This window comes from Cylas formicarius, unplaced genomic scaffold, assembly GCF_029955315.1.
Source record: "Cylas formicarius isolate icCylForm1 unplaced genomic scaffold, icCylForm1.1 PGA_scaffold_10__41_contigs__length_53128322, whole genome shotgun sequence".
In the NCBI taxonomy this organism is placed as follows: domain Eukaryota; kingdom Metazoa; phylum Arthropoda; class Insecta; order Coleoptera; family Brentidae; genus Cylas; species Cylas formicarius.
The window spans coordinates 40,135,866-40,150,863 of record NW_026844214.1 but is presented as its reverse complement, the minus strand read 5'-3'; the positions used below and the strand labels follow the sequence as shown (position 1 = coordinate 40,150,863).

General features: G+C 31.6%; 1 protein-coding gene across 1 annotated transcript in view; it reads right to left on the bottom strand.

Moving 5' to 3' along the window:
- The window catches only part of LOC132703896 (myosin-I heavy chain-like), a 29,545-nt gene that overhangs the window by 10,246 nt on the left and 4,301 nt on the right, over positions 1–14,998 (bottom strand). The window contains exons 3-9 of the mRNA XM_060673416.1: positions 9,308–9,370; positions 4,633–4,906; positions 1,964–2,154; positions 1,507–1,702; positions 1,201–1,382; positions 903–1,145; positions 652–844 (exon numbers count right to left, since the gene is read on the bottom strand). Coding sequence (XP_060529399.1) covers positions 652–844; positions 903–1,145; positions 1,201–1,382; positions 1,507–1,702; positions 1,964–2,154; positions 4,633–4,906; positions 9,308–9,370 — 1,342 coding nt within the window. The remainder of the gene's footprint in view (positions 1–651; positions 845–902; positions 1,146–1,200; positions 1,383–1,506; positions 1,703–1,963; positions 2,155–4,632; positions 4,907–9,307; positions 9,371–14,998) is intronic.

The following is a 14,998-nucleotide window of genomic DNA, read 5'->3' as shown; positions in this document are numbered from 1 at the left end:
AACTAAGTGTTTGTAATACATGTTGATTATTTTTGACCATGCAAATCATGTTTTGTAGAATAGCCACTATTATTTCCATATAATACGTAATAATTGAAGAGTGGAAATTTATGTGGGGTATATACCATTTTTTGATATAACATTATGCGTTAAAATTGTTATGCCTATCGTAATAACTGAGTAGCCTGCATTTGCCTTATTTTTACGAACACCGGCAAATTATAAAAATTGTTGTAAATTTAAACAGTTTTTCTTGATTATCTCAAAAAACCCCCCTTTGCCATTTCCACGCTTCAATGGTTAATTAGATTTAATCATTTATATGACATGATAAGTTATATTTGTGCGTATTATTTAGAAATAACAAATACCTTTTTAATTGTCACAAAAATCTATTTTCCTCCTTTTTCCGAGAAATAAAAAATTGGTTAAATGTTTAGGTACATTACTGTGTATTTCAATTCTAAAGTCTTATTGCCATTTTCTGATCAATAATTTGAATTTCTAGATATATCAATTTGTATGCGCTTATTCTATTTATATAAATGACCAAGAGAAACACAAGAATCTCTATTACTAGCCATCTTTTTCTATGCCAAAATTTGCCTCACTTGTCTATGACGCCATTGTCATTATACAAGTCTATCCTACCTTTGACGTATCTTTCGTGATTTTCAAATTCACCATGTAAATTTGTAATATACGACGCATCACAGCCCCTTGGCAAGTGGCATTGTTCACTTAAAAGCCTTAAAATACAACGTGGCGGTTTTTCCAGTAACTCTAAACACAATGTGTTATCGGTAAATGAGATGTGATTAAAATTAATTTCTTCCTGCTGGTACTGAAACAATTCGGCATTTCATAAAAAATTATTGTCTCAAAAAAGACAGCTTACTTACTATTTCCTGCTCGAGGGCAAATACGTAATGATTAAAAAATTTGTGCAGCTTTTCGTTGGTATAGTTTATGCACAGCTGCTCGAAAGAGTTTACGGCAAAATTTTCGAATCCAAAAATATCGAGCACGCCCAAAAACCTCGAAGAATCCTGCCCCGGGTTTATACAATTGTTTATGTGGTTTATCAACCACGCGAAACTGCGTGAATATAACGCCTTGGCCATCGCATGGCGATTTTCCCTTGCCTAATGGAGTTCGCATCGCTCAAATTAAAAGCATAAAAAAATAGGAATGAGTTACCTGCTGCACCGTCAAAGGAATTTCCGTAATGTTCCCCCTCACATTTATCTGTCTCAACAAAACAACTTGCTTTAAACTATCATTCTCTAATCCTAACAACTTAGATAAAATATCTACAATACTTTCGTCTTCTTTGGTTAGTTGACATTTTTCTCCATCGACGTCTTCAAATTTTAAATTACCTGCATTAAAAACGTATATCTCTTATGTTCAACATAATATTGTCTCTATCAACTGTGCAGCAATATATAAAAGACATAGCATGTGCTGCGCAACCGCAAATAAAGCTTTACCAAAAATACTTGCCTAACCACAAAATGGCTGATAGTGTTTGGAATATTCCATTGCACATGTTTACAGGTACCTGGAGAACTTGGAAGGCTAATCTTAAACTATCTAATCTTCTAGCGTCACCTTCGAGCTTAATACAGTCTGATTGGTTTAAATATATGTAGAAGTTTGCTTCCCTCAGATGAAGGTTTGTGGCGAGTTCATTATTGTGCTAAAAATTATATATTTCTCAAAACACACCAACATTCAAATGCTAATAATTATCTCTATTCTTGTGTTTTTTTTTATATAAATAGCTGCCTACTCTTTCATGTTTTTAGCGTTAATACAATCTTATAAACTATTACGTGCCAGTATTTTTTTTATTTTATAAGTATTAACAAGAAATAGCAATAATTTAATGGTCTAGGTCAAGGATTTTAATGCGTAATATAGGTGTAACGAAATAAAAACCCGTATTTAATTAAATTACCTTCGCCTCCTCCACTAGTTGATAAAATACGTGATAATTTCGTTCCCCAGGTCCCTGGAACGTTAACCTAGATTGTTCTAATAAATAATCTTGCACTATACATCCTGCTATCATCCACCTTGAATCGAAACACACTTGCATGAATTTGCCGAATCTGCTCGAGTTGTCATTCCGTACGGTTTTTGCATTACCTTAAACGTATGTTTAATAAATAAATATATAAATAAATAAACATATAATAAGTCTGACCTGTTCTCTGACCAGGTAAATTTTAAGTAAATTAAAAAACAACAATACACACCAACATGGAGAGCTAGGATAGTTTTCATGCAATTTAATTCGCTTTTTACAAACAAAGAAAAAATCCAATAGAAAAAAGTCCACATTTTGAACATATGTTTGCATGAAATCACTTTTCACCATTCATAACGAAATGCACATGCTTTTTGAGAATTTTCGCAAAATAAGGGGCAAAGTCTCTTCTACAAAATTTATTAGTTGATTTTCGAGATATACGAGGTTAGCGCCAAAATTTTCCGGCCTGACATAGATGCAGCTCCAGTATCAAGATAAAACTTTATCTTCTTTTAAATATATATCTTAGTAGGCTGCGAAAAAAAAAAGAAGTCTTGCGTCAAATAGTTTTTTATTCATAGCATTATAAACAAGACGTGTCCGAAAAAATGTCGCAAATAACGCAAATTAAGTATAGAGTAGTCATAAAGTTTTTGACAAAGGAAGGGTTAGCACCTAAAATTATTAAAGAAAGGCTGGATGGTGTGTACGGCCAAAGTTCTACTTGGTATTCTGTAGTGAAAGAATGGGCAAAACGTTTTCCAATGGGGCACGAGTCCCTTAAAGATGATTCAAGAACTGGTCGACCAGTGGAGGTCATAACGGAAGATATTGTTGCGACTGTGGAACAGGTGGTATTGAGTGATCGACGTTTAAAGGTCAAGGAAATCTCAGAAATTACTAAGCTTTCTGATACAAATGTTCGTCGAATCCTGCATGATCATTTAGGTATGCATAAGATTAGTGCAAGATGGGTTCCTAAAAACCTTTCGGCTATTCAAAAACAACGCCGTGTTGAGTGTGCGCGGTCTTTTTCGGAACTCTGTGGGTCGGAACCGAAGCCTGTGATAGAAACTATTGTGACGGGAGATGAAACTATGGTTCTCTATTATGACCCTCTATCGAAAAAAGAATCAATGGAGTGGCGTCGTAAGGGTGAAGCACCTCCAAGAAAATTCAGAGTCTGCCAGTCAAGAAATAAGGTGATGGCCACGATCTTTTGGGATTGTGAAGGAATTCTTTTGATAGATTTTAAAGAAACTAATACCACTGTCAATGGTAAATATTACGCAACATTATTACATACATTGGGAGACTGCATACGTGTAAAACGTCGAGCAAAACTGACCAGAGGCGTGCGTCTTTTGCACGATATTGCACCTGTCCATACTGCTGGTGTTGCACAAGTTGCCATTTTAGAGTGTGGGTTCCAACAGATAAATCATCTTCCCTGTAGTCCAGATATGGCCCCCAGCGACTATTATTTGTTTGGTTATTTGAAAAAGGACTTACGTGGATGGCTGTTTAACGACGAACTTGAATTAAAAGAGGCTGCTTTAGCTCATTTTGCAGGCAAACCAAAATAATATTTCTTAAAGGGATTGAGTTGTTAATAAAGAGATGTAATAAGTGTATTGAAGTTGAGGGGGATTATATTGAAAAATAATAAACTATTGTTACTCTGCTTTGTTTCTATCATATTCAGGCCGGGAAATTTTGGCGCTGCCCTCGTAACCTGTTTAAAACCTGTTCGACAAATATGAATCTACACCAACGATGGCATTTGAAGAATTCGTTTTTAACATTGGACATTTTATTGCGCTGTAGTTACGATTGGCAGGTTCTAGCTCAGCAGGACACTGATCACTACAGTGATCCCTCGGTATGGGAGCGACACTCTCTCTTTCTCTCTCTAAACCTCTCTGTTAAGCTAAAAATGTTTAAGGAGGCTTAAGGGGAGAGTTAGGTCTACAATAAAAGAGAGGTCTAAAATGGGAGAGGTGTTTAGAATAAGAGAGAGGTTTAAAGTGAGAGAGAGGTTTAGATTAGAAAGTGCGAGAGACGGGGAGATCAGAGATGGGCGGGGGAGAGAAAAAGAGACTCGGTTCTATACCTGAGAAAATTCGGGAGACCACAGAACAATCTGTATACTAAATTTCAAAATTGTCTGGCAAACCGACATTTTGTAAGTGATTCCAATTAACGAGGAAAGCAAAAAAAGTGTTACGGATATTTTATGTAATTAATAAAGTGCAAAACAAGCATCTCATCCATTTAAGAAAAAAAATTGAGAATCTTTGTTCAATTAATTTTTATATTTAAATATAATTGTGAGACATCTGCTATATATTACACTAAGGATCATTAACTAAATAAGCAATTAGCAAATTTTAATAGATCTACGCAAAAGTAATCAATATCTAGGTATAGATTTTTACAACTTTACCAAATCATTCATCATTTCTGAAACGAGCTTAACTGATGACCATTATTTAAGGTCGAAGTGATCGATATGAATTATTTGGTGAGTTACGTCGGTTCAACTAACAACCTATCAACAATTAATCAACCTAGGGAGTTGGCAAAAGGCATACCGAAAGCTTCCAATATCGTATTAGCCTCTAGAATTTGCTGTTCGACCCAAGCCGAAACTCCGCTGGTAACAGAACATAAATATTGCAGTATAAACCTAGTGCTTTCTGTTTTTCCCGCGCCACTTTCGCCGCTGATAACCAGGCTCTGGTTTTTGTGCTGTCGTCCGGGTGTCGGGGATCCCATTTGAAGCGAGTTATATGCCGCCTCCGCCAAAGCGAACACGTGTGGCTCCAGTTCGCTCATTTTTCTGCGGTGATATTTGGTCACGTATTCCTGAAAATACAAATATCGCTGCTGTTTTACCTTGTTTCGTTTTCCCTATATATTTTTCAAAATGAAGACTTAAAACATCCTTCTCTCGCGCAAACCATTGTAAACAAATCTCTGATATTTACGGATGGACAAAAACAGTCCCACTGTTTTTCACGGTATTTACGTAATCTGTCTTTGCAAATTTGCCAACCTTTCCCGGTTTTACTTGACTTTTAAAACAAAATTCAAAGTTTAAAAAAAATATTAAGAATGCAGGCAGTTATCACGAAAGAAAACTTTTCGGTCACTCAATGTAAACCTGGCAGATTGAACTAATATGAATAGTCGCGTTTTTTGTATTATTTCTGCCAAAAGTAACAAAAGTAACAATTCATATATTTTTTACAAAAAGGTAAATATCAAAAAAACTATTAGCTTTGAAACAAATTAATGGTAGTTTAGTTGGAGCATTACCTGGATAGAATGACGTCATTTTTGGTTGGTTTTGTTTAATCTATGCCAAGTGACAAAAAATTTACAGCTAATAGTTTTGAACATCTTGGCTTTTTTCAATTGAAAAAAGATCAAGTGAAAAATTGAATCCACTGATAATGTAATTGAACAAGCTTCAAATGCAACGCAACTTAGCGATACAACAATCATCAATATCATTTTGTACGTTTAGGTTAGGTATCATTACTAAAATATAAATAATATAAAAAATATGTTATTTGAAACCACCGTAACCTCATTTCAGAAAGGTAATACGCCAACTATGGTAACAGTTATGTTTTGAATTCAATGGATAAAAAGAGTCGTTAAAAAAGGCACCGATTGTGATGTGGTTGTTTTTGGATATTATTGACAATGCAATGTCACAAAAAACTACTTTATTGGAAAAGATAACAAAGACAAGTTGTCATTCTTATTAAACGACAAAAAAATATCGTTCAAGTACAAAAAATTAAAATGAATGATGAATAATAATTTACTGCTTAAGAAATAAATTGTATCCAGAGTAGTATAATATTTTACATTCTCTCTAGGAATAAAACATTGATCCAGGTACACACGTTGTAAAAAAATCGTATAACCTATGAGATAATCAAATCCTCGGCAATTTTTCGTAACGCTTGGTGTCACTTGCAATAACCACTTGGTAAAGGTGACGCCTCGATCGATACAGCAATCCGCAAATGATAACGATGCCCATGAAAATATTTTTCGGATAAAAAGAGATACATATGATGATTCTTATGGAAAGGTTTGTTCGGTTTTCAACTTGCAATGACGAAGTCGTCGACCGTTGTTGCAATACATTTACAGGTTCATTTCTTAATTCTGCTGCAACTTAATAAAAAACTGCGCGATTTTAAAAAACAACTATTTTGACGGAATTTACAGGATGTTTCATTAACAATGGGATTTACGGTTTAAATAATGTTCATCGACCCAAGTAATGTTGAGAGTTAAAATTGTTCTTTTTTTGGCAATAACATGAAAAGTATGGGTTGTTAAATGGTTCAATTTGGCAGCTCCAGGTTTTGTAAAGATTTAAATTTCAATATAAATCTGACAATATTTTTAATGTTATTCATATATACGGCGATAATTACAAGCTAACAGTGATAAATACAAAAATTTATTCTGCTAAATTCTAATGAAAATTGGATTTCAAAATCGGAAAGAAATGAAATATTTGAAAAAATCTTATTTCTATAACTTAATAACCTAATATAATTTGAACTTCTGATCGTAGGTGTCTTCTAAATAACACTTCCTTTATTAGGTAATAAACGCTAAAGGGAACTCGTACTTTAATTTATAAAAAAGGTAAGCTAAAATGATAATGAGTATTATTAAAGAATTTCCCAAGCATGACCGACCGCAAACAATGATTTTACAAAAACAATTTCCCACGTAAGTAAAGGATGTCTAAATAACATTTTCCCAGAAAACCGTCGGTGAGACGTTCTACATGATGGAGAAAGATATTTGTACAGAGAACAAAGCAAAATTATAGAGGCATAGAACAAGCAAATGAGTAATTGGAATTTAGAATTATTTAGACGCTTATATTTAAATTTAAATTATTTAAAATATATTTTTACCTGTCTCTATCTTCTCATTTTCTGCTTGCGACATTAATCGAGAATGTTAAATGTAAATTCTCTGAAGAAAATTAAGTAGGTAATTTTGCAATATTTTTCTCGAAGGAAATTATGATTTCGACAAGAGAGAAACGCATATGAACTGACTTAAAAGAACAAAAAAATCACCAGTTTCTCCCTTGACGCTCGTTATTCATTTCATCATTCATAGAAGGGACAATAACTTCAAAAGGAATTTCAAAAAACGTTACTTTTATTATCAAATCCGCACTAAAATTAAACAAAACATCCTCAAGAGATAAACAATCTCCTAACTAAATAATTTTTAGACGACAATTTTCGGTTCTCATGGTCCTCCAGGCTTGTCGGAAGTGTGATGACATTGTTCTCTCTTAATAATTTAAATAAGTATCAAGTCGTGCGTAATACGATAATTAATATGCACTTTGTTTAGTCTCTCACTTCCTTTCCCAGTCTACTTTTTTCTGCGGCATCCATAACAGTTTTATTGTTGGGGTTATGTATACAATTGACAAATAATTCTTTTGTTTTCTACTTGATAAATGATAACATTATAAGTCTAGGGGTTAAGTGGGTTCTTGATAAATAAAATCGCTGGATCCGTATTTTTGCAATTCCTGAATTGGCCGACTTCTACAGGGCGTTCAATGTCGGACTTTTCTTCACCACAAAAATTTTCTTTTCGTGTTTGATACACAGGGTTAAAGTTTATATACCTTTTTGAATATAACGCAAAATAAGTATACGGGGTCAGGTTAATAAGTTATCTTTATATTTTTAATGGCAACACTCTGTGTGTTAAGAATATTACATTATTCATTATTATTAATAATGAACTTTTATTGTTTTATCAATTACGAATTTGATATGTTTTTAACATTTATTACGTATACACAATGTATATTTCAAAAAGGCTATTTCTTAAAAATAGTATTAAAACAAACATAAATTATATTTACAGAGTAATTCATCCATGTAATACATCTTTTGCTTGTTATTGAAATAATTTTTGATGACAGGCTAAAATATTCATACGTATACCAAGTAAGTATCAATTCCTGGTCTGCACTGGTAAATCTGGGTTCAACTTTTGTACTCTTTTTTACTGAACGGAACTACGTTTACTGAACTTGGGTCAACCAAAATAAAATTAACATCAAGTACCAATATCTACAACTTTCATCTTTTTGATATTAAGTTTCATACCGTTTCTAAATGTCAGCGATGAATTACTGCTTTTAGTAGGAAATTGTCATTTCTATTCGCATAAGAAAAAGAAAATGCATGCCCAGTTATCGCCATATAGCGATTAGATAATATATTGCCCTGCTATGGTAAAATTTGATTTTTTTAATGAATTTTTTGAGCTTCACTTGTCAAACCACCATACATTTTTTTATGGGGAAGACTCTATTTATAGATTACATTCTGGTCGATTTCCAGTTAGTTTTGCTGTTCCAAAAATGTCTAATATGGAACTAGAAATCCTTACCGATTTAATAAATTATTTTGAGTTATTGTTTATTAAGTAATGATTGTTTGAGACACAATTAAGAACTAAAAATATCGTAAATATAACTTTTTGCCCATAGGCATAGGTAAATTTTGTGCAATAAAATCATTTTACTAGTTTTTTTATTTTCCTAGTTTGGTACACTTGTAGTGGATAAAAATGATAAATAGAAAGAATTTTGCAACGAAATTTCCGCCAAACAATGAAAGTGGTTTAAATATTCTTTGGGTGATTCTGAGGTTCCTTTGCATACCTAATGAAAGTAATATTGTTCGTGTTATAAAGGGCCACATTTTAACAGTTTCGGTTTAAATTTTTAGAAAAACAAACATAGGAAACTCGGGAAAAAGTATATATTTTTTATTATATTACTAGCCCAAAACCACAATTCAATTTCATTGCAAAATATGCCAATCGTTTCGAGTGCTGTATGACATATATTTTGGGCAATGAAAAGTTGGAAATCATTGAACGATAGCAATCATCATTGCTGGGAATGTCGATCAATGGACAAATTATAATCTTCAGCACTACTGGATGATTTCTACGCGTTGTTTGTAAATCTTTCTATGATGAAATGGCAATGCAAACTGAACAACTTCACTTTGACACCTAGTAGTACGAATCACGCAAAATAATCACAATTACATTTTTTGAAACATCCTGTATGTAACTGACTAGTATACTCAAGTATCATTTGAATTGACACGCTTTAGTTAGCTATAGGAATATTTTTTTATTTAATAAATGAAGTTTGGTTAGTTTTCAGCGACTTACCTGAGAATAGATGTCAATATCTTTGTAAGGATTCACGGCGACCAAAATGGAACCGGTGTAAGTCTAAAAATCTAATTAAGGAAAACAACGGGACATTTTTTACTGGTCCAGTGCCGAACAAAAGCTTGTCCTGCACCTACCAAATAAAGTGCAAAGCGGTAGACAGAATAAAACAACAGCACGCACGCTCCCGCTGTATATCCAATAATTCTTTCGCGTAGTTGGGTTAATAATTAAATATACGTTTTTGCACAATTATAACAGAAATTAGAATTTTAACGAAGACCTAATTAAATATATGTTACATAAAATTAAACCACAACTTAAGCGTTTCATTAAATTTTATCTAAAAACACTGCGGCGCGGTTATCTCAGTGGGACGTTTGACATCCGTTGAATACGATATAAAAACCTCAGCAAGGTAAAAACTATTTTTCCTATCTCTAATACGTATTGCAAAAATAATATATAATTTACGTTATTTTATCTACATACGAAATGGTGGCAATATTAGGTTAGCTTCATGTTGCGACATAAAATTCCGTTATTTGAACACTGTGTATAAGCTAGAATTAAAAAAATCAAAAAAGTAGTTCGCATTAGGTGTTTTTCCAAATTTTTGATCGAATATAGAGATGCTTGAAAAATTGTTGATTTCCATAATTTGATTTTGGTCATTAAAATGTTGCTTGTCACATTATTATTAACAACAAAAATTGTTTTTTAGTATATTGATAGAGTAAAAGCTGTTTGTTTCTACGATGACTGATTATCTAGTACTGTTACTTCTAATACTGTATTGATAAAAATGAAATAATGAATAACGAACCATTTTAGTAAGATTAAATAGTTAAACTATTCACTAAACAGATTTTGCTGTATATTACGGGTTTTGTTGTATCTCTTTCATCATTTTATATTGATGTAAATAATTGAGGATATTAGGCCTTTTGTTGTAATTATTGTTGTATTTCTTTCATTATTTCATATTGTTATAAACAATTGAGGATATCGATTAACAGTAATCAGGTTTAATAAATGGCTACTATTATCGACATAAAATGTTTTGTTATTATAGTTTTATCTTTGTTGGTATCGGACAACAGTAATTGGATGTATAAAAATTAATTGTCAATTAATAATTAAATTTAATCAAAATTATATATGGGGCAATACTTATCTGAAAGGAACTACAGCTACAATTAGTTTCAATGCTAAGAGGTGCGAAAAACTTAATTGCGGTGACAATATTTAAGAAAAATAACTTGCAGTAACTTTAATGAAAAGAAACATTAATTTCATTAGCAACAAATATATTCCCAATCTGGCTTGCATATTGATATACTCTGTGAGTAAGATTTCATATAAACAACGCCGAAACTAATAGCCAATAGAAAGTTTCGCTTATGAACAAAAAAGTTTGTTGAGTATTACAATAAAATAGGAACTTTTGATTGGATGTGACCGGCGGCCAGTTTACCATTAAAATGCCTTTGGATCAGATTTGGTAGTAGTAATGGTATAATTTGGTCTGGTGGATACAAATCAGATATCTACTAAAATTGACCAAAGCCACTATGACCACCTGAATGTCGCCATTCTCTGTCAAATATTTTTTTAAAAAGTCACCGTTTGTAAACCGTACTCGGAAACCATACTTAGTACTTAAGCAAATTCTTAAGCAGCCGAACGCCGAGATATGCGGAAGCTCGAAAAGTCTTATACTAGGCACATGCATGATCTAATTTAAGTGTCAGTGTTCAGCACCAAAGAAAAGAAACTATTCCACATATGTTTTCTCGAAAATGATTTATACCGTTACAATAACAACAGTTCCATGTGTTTCAAACGTATCATTTATTTATAGGATCCGGAATTTCCGTATCGAGACACAAATTCAATTAGACCGCATAGTAAATATAGATGATTCAAATTTTTATTTACCCGAATAGTTTTTCAATTACGAATACCGGAACTTACTAAGTATAGAGTATAATCCGTGAGAATTTCTAATTTTCTTTCTCTTTTTTTAAGAACTGTAAGTAAATTATTAGAATCACCTTTGAAAATTACAGTGAGGTATAAATTTTGTTGGAGGTCTGATTTAGGCATTACTTGGGCATACAATTTGATTTAAGGCACTGTAACATGAATTAAGGATGACTGAAAAGATGTCGTTTTAATTTTTTGTCAAATCAGTACGTTGCAATACCATTTAAATTTAAATTAATTTAATTAAATTAATTTTTTCTTTGGAGAAATAAAATTTTTTCAATTGTTTTTTTTTCAAATTGTGGCCAGTGTGTTATTGCAATTGTTGTTGCTGGAATATAACACACTCTAAAATTAAAGTAATGTTTAAATGAGTTGAAGTTACAGTAAAGTTAAAAATTTAGCGAACTTTAAAAAATAATAATAACTTTTAAAAAACAATTTCTAAAATCATGAAAATGCTATCATAATTAGCAGTATCGCAACACGTCTATAAACAAAAAATATACGAGGGGTGGCGATACGTTCCTGTGATTTAAACATGCTATTTGGTATTTTTTTGCGATGGTATAGCTCTGTGCGAAAACATGGGAACCAAAGAAATTCCGTCCGTAAACATTGATCAAGCATGGAGTTTCACAGAAATGAAACACAATGTGTCATTGTGGTTTCTGGGTAGTTTATTTTATTTAACTTAGTGCTCTGTCCCACGCAGCTTATAAAATGTATTATTCTTATCTTAAGACGTCTATAATATTATATAATATATATCATATTAGACGACACAATGGCAAAATATATTATCGCCACTGAAATAATATCATTAGCTAATATTATTAAAGAATTGGGTAAAGTAATTAAAAAATGATTTAATAAATATGAAGATTTTTATTATTTTTAAATAAAATGGATTTAGTTTAGTCTTAAAACATAAATTACGTACAAAGATATAGTTTTATCAAAAGAAAAGTGCATCTCTCTTAGGACTGTTCAACCAATCTTTAGCAGAAAATCCAAAATTTACCAGTAGGTAAAGGTAGGTCAAGATGTAACTACAATATCAGTATCCCTAACTAATTTATTAAATTTGGGTTTCACTAAACCCAATAACTCTAATAATAAAATTATAATGTATTACATCATATTTATAAAAGAAAAACAAATGTTTTTGTCCAAGTGTTTGAAATTGACTGAAAAATTTGTAAAATTACTTATTAAGCTATCGAGGAAAGTAGTATTAATTGAAAGTAATTTATGTTTAATATATATTAAGAAACTTAGAAACATATAAATATTGGAAATTTTCATATTGTAATCAAAAGTCGTATCACAACCAAAACAAGGTTCTTACTCATAATTTTTATATTATTTTGGTATTGATATTAATATATGAAAAAACTCTGCATTTATACGTTAGACATGTGATTTTTCCGTGTAAAACAAAACAAAAAAATACAAGAACAGTTGTTCACTTTTAAACTGCAGTTCAAAATAAAAAAAATGTGTTAAAAACAGTATTTTAAGTATCTGAGTGTAAATTCAAAATTGAAGTGGCTATTGTTGAAGAAAATATCGTTGTCCTGCGGTAAGTTTTGCTTAGAAAATGAAATGAAAGAAATAAAGTTGTTGAATATTTTCAGCGCTTGTTGGATGTAAAATCATTTAATCAATTACTTCATTGACTTTATTAGGTATTTTAATTTACATTAACGTTTTCCTTTCCTTGCAGAAGTTGATCTTTCGTCAAAGAATCTTTAGCTCTAGCTCCCCTAAAAGACTGATAGGATGAATAATGACGGAACTTGATTCAAAAAACCAATTTGAACGTACTTGTCTATTACCATTTCCATATCATTTTATTGCTTTTATTATACTTTACAAACAAAACGAGGTAATATTGTATGCCAAAAACTTAGAAACTTCAAAAATGAAAAAGAAACTAAAAATAGTACTACCAACATAATCTGATCGCAGTTTTGCCACATAATGAGAAATAAACTCAGTTCATTACATCGTAGATCCGTTGAACCAAACATCGGAATTATTTTATGCAACCAGCCCTTATTTGTTTCTAAAAAATACATTGTTTATAACAAAGGGTTTGATTTGATAAATTAAATTAATTGTTAATTATTAATTTTTTAATGAAATCATTATTTTCGTTCGAATTATGTTGCCTTAAATATTTTTCGATACTGTCGTAATAACTTTTGAACGTGACAACGGGTGATATTGGTGTATTATATTAAAAACAAAAATGCATAATTATAGCTTCCGAAGTTAATTGTGAGATACCTGGTACATCCAAATTAAACAAATTGTTTATTGTTCTTTGCCAAGCATAACTAAAGTAGAATTCAGACACGGATTTGATAAGTCGATTTAGGTGTTTTCATGCATATTCATCGAACAAAAATGTAATGGACAATGTTCAATATTTTAAATACGTAATCGACAATTTGACGACGCTCCTGTTTCATGAGAAAAGCGAATGGCAGACAAAGTCTGTCACGTCAAGGACCCGTTAGCCATATCTAGAAAAGTAATCCTATTTAAAAAACTTCCGCTTATGCGGTTATATTGAAAGTGGATGTCAATGTCCTGTGCAACTTTTCCACTATACGAACTCAAATAGGTCAAACCTTAACCCTCTTTTAGAAAAATATTTACTGACAACGAACGAAGTGGCTTTGTTATTGAAATACAAATTGATTAAAAGTTAAAATGGCACATTTGCAAGACCATAATGTCCAATTATAAATATTAATTTAGAAATCTACTTCCTAACGTAAGCCTTTACATTGTAAAAACTTGTAAAAGACAAACATTCCAATTTTTCGGTGGTATTGTGGTACCCTTATTCGGGGATTGAAGTTTTATTTTATTAAATTCTAAAAAGTTGGCAACGGTCAATTTACTTTGTAGGGTTGGTGTTTTCAGAGCTGTTTTTTAAATAAAAGTTTTATTGCATCTAGTTGCCTATGGTATTTACAAATGTCAGATTATTTTTTTTATTCTGTCAGCTTTGTTTAGGTTGCGGTAAAATTTCAACCTATAAAATTACCATTTTCAGTGTTTTTGTGATAACTTTGTGCACGGATTGAAAAGTCTTATTCTATTAAAATCTAAAAGGTTGGTAAATGACAATTTAACTGATGCTACATGTTCTCCTTCCGTATTTGTAGAATACACGCAAAATTGGTTGTCCGCGTTATTTGGTGTTTTCTAAACAAAAGTTTTATTGCATCTTGTTGGCCTACGGTATTTAGAGATGTCAGGTAATTTCTTTGGCTTGTCAGTTTTGTCTCATTTGGTAATATTTTTTGAAATGTTGAAATTGGAATCGTTATTGTTATGAAGTTGTTTAGCCAAATGAAACTTTGCAAAATATAAGATCGTATTGATAAGTTTTTATCCTTGGGCGCCATTAAAATAGAGATTTTTCTTTGGTTAGTTTTTATAATTGAGAAATGAAATATGGTTTATTATTACACTTACTGCAGAATTTTAATTATAGTTAGGTTACACTTTGACAAAATTCAGATTATTTTAAAATTCTTAAGGTTTGGGGAAGATAAACCTTAGTGAAACATTCATTTTGACGGCAAAATCCAAAAATACTATCCCACATATCCGAAGAGGATTTTTTTTTTAAAACCTTGTATTTTGGCCACAATCTACCCTGTAAAGTACATCCGA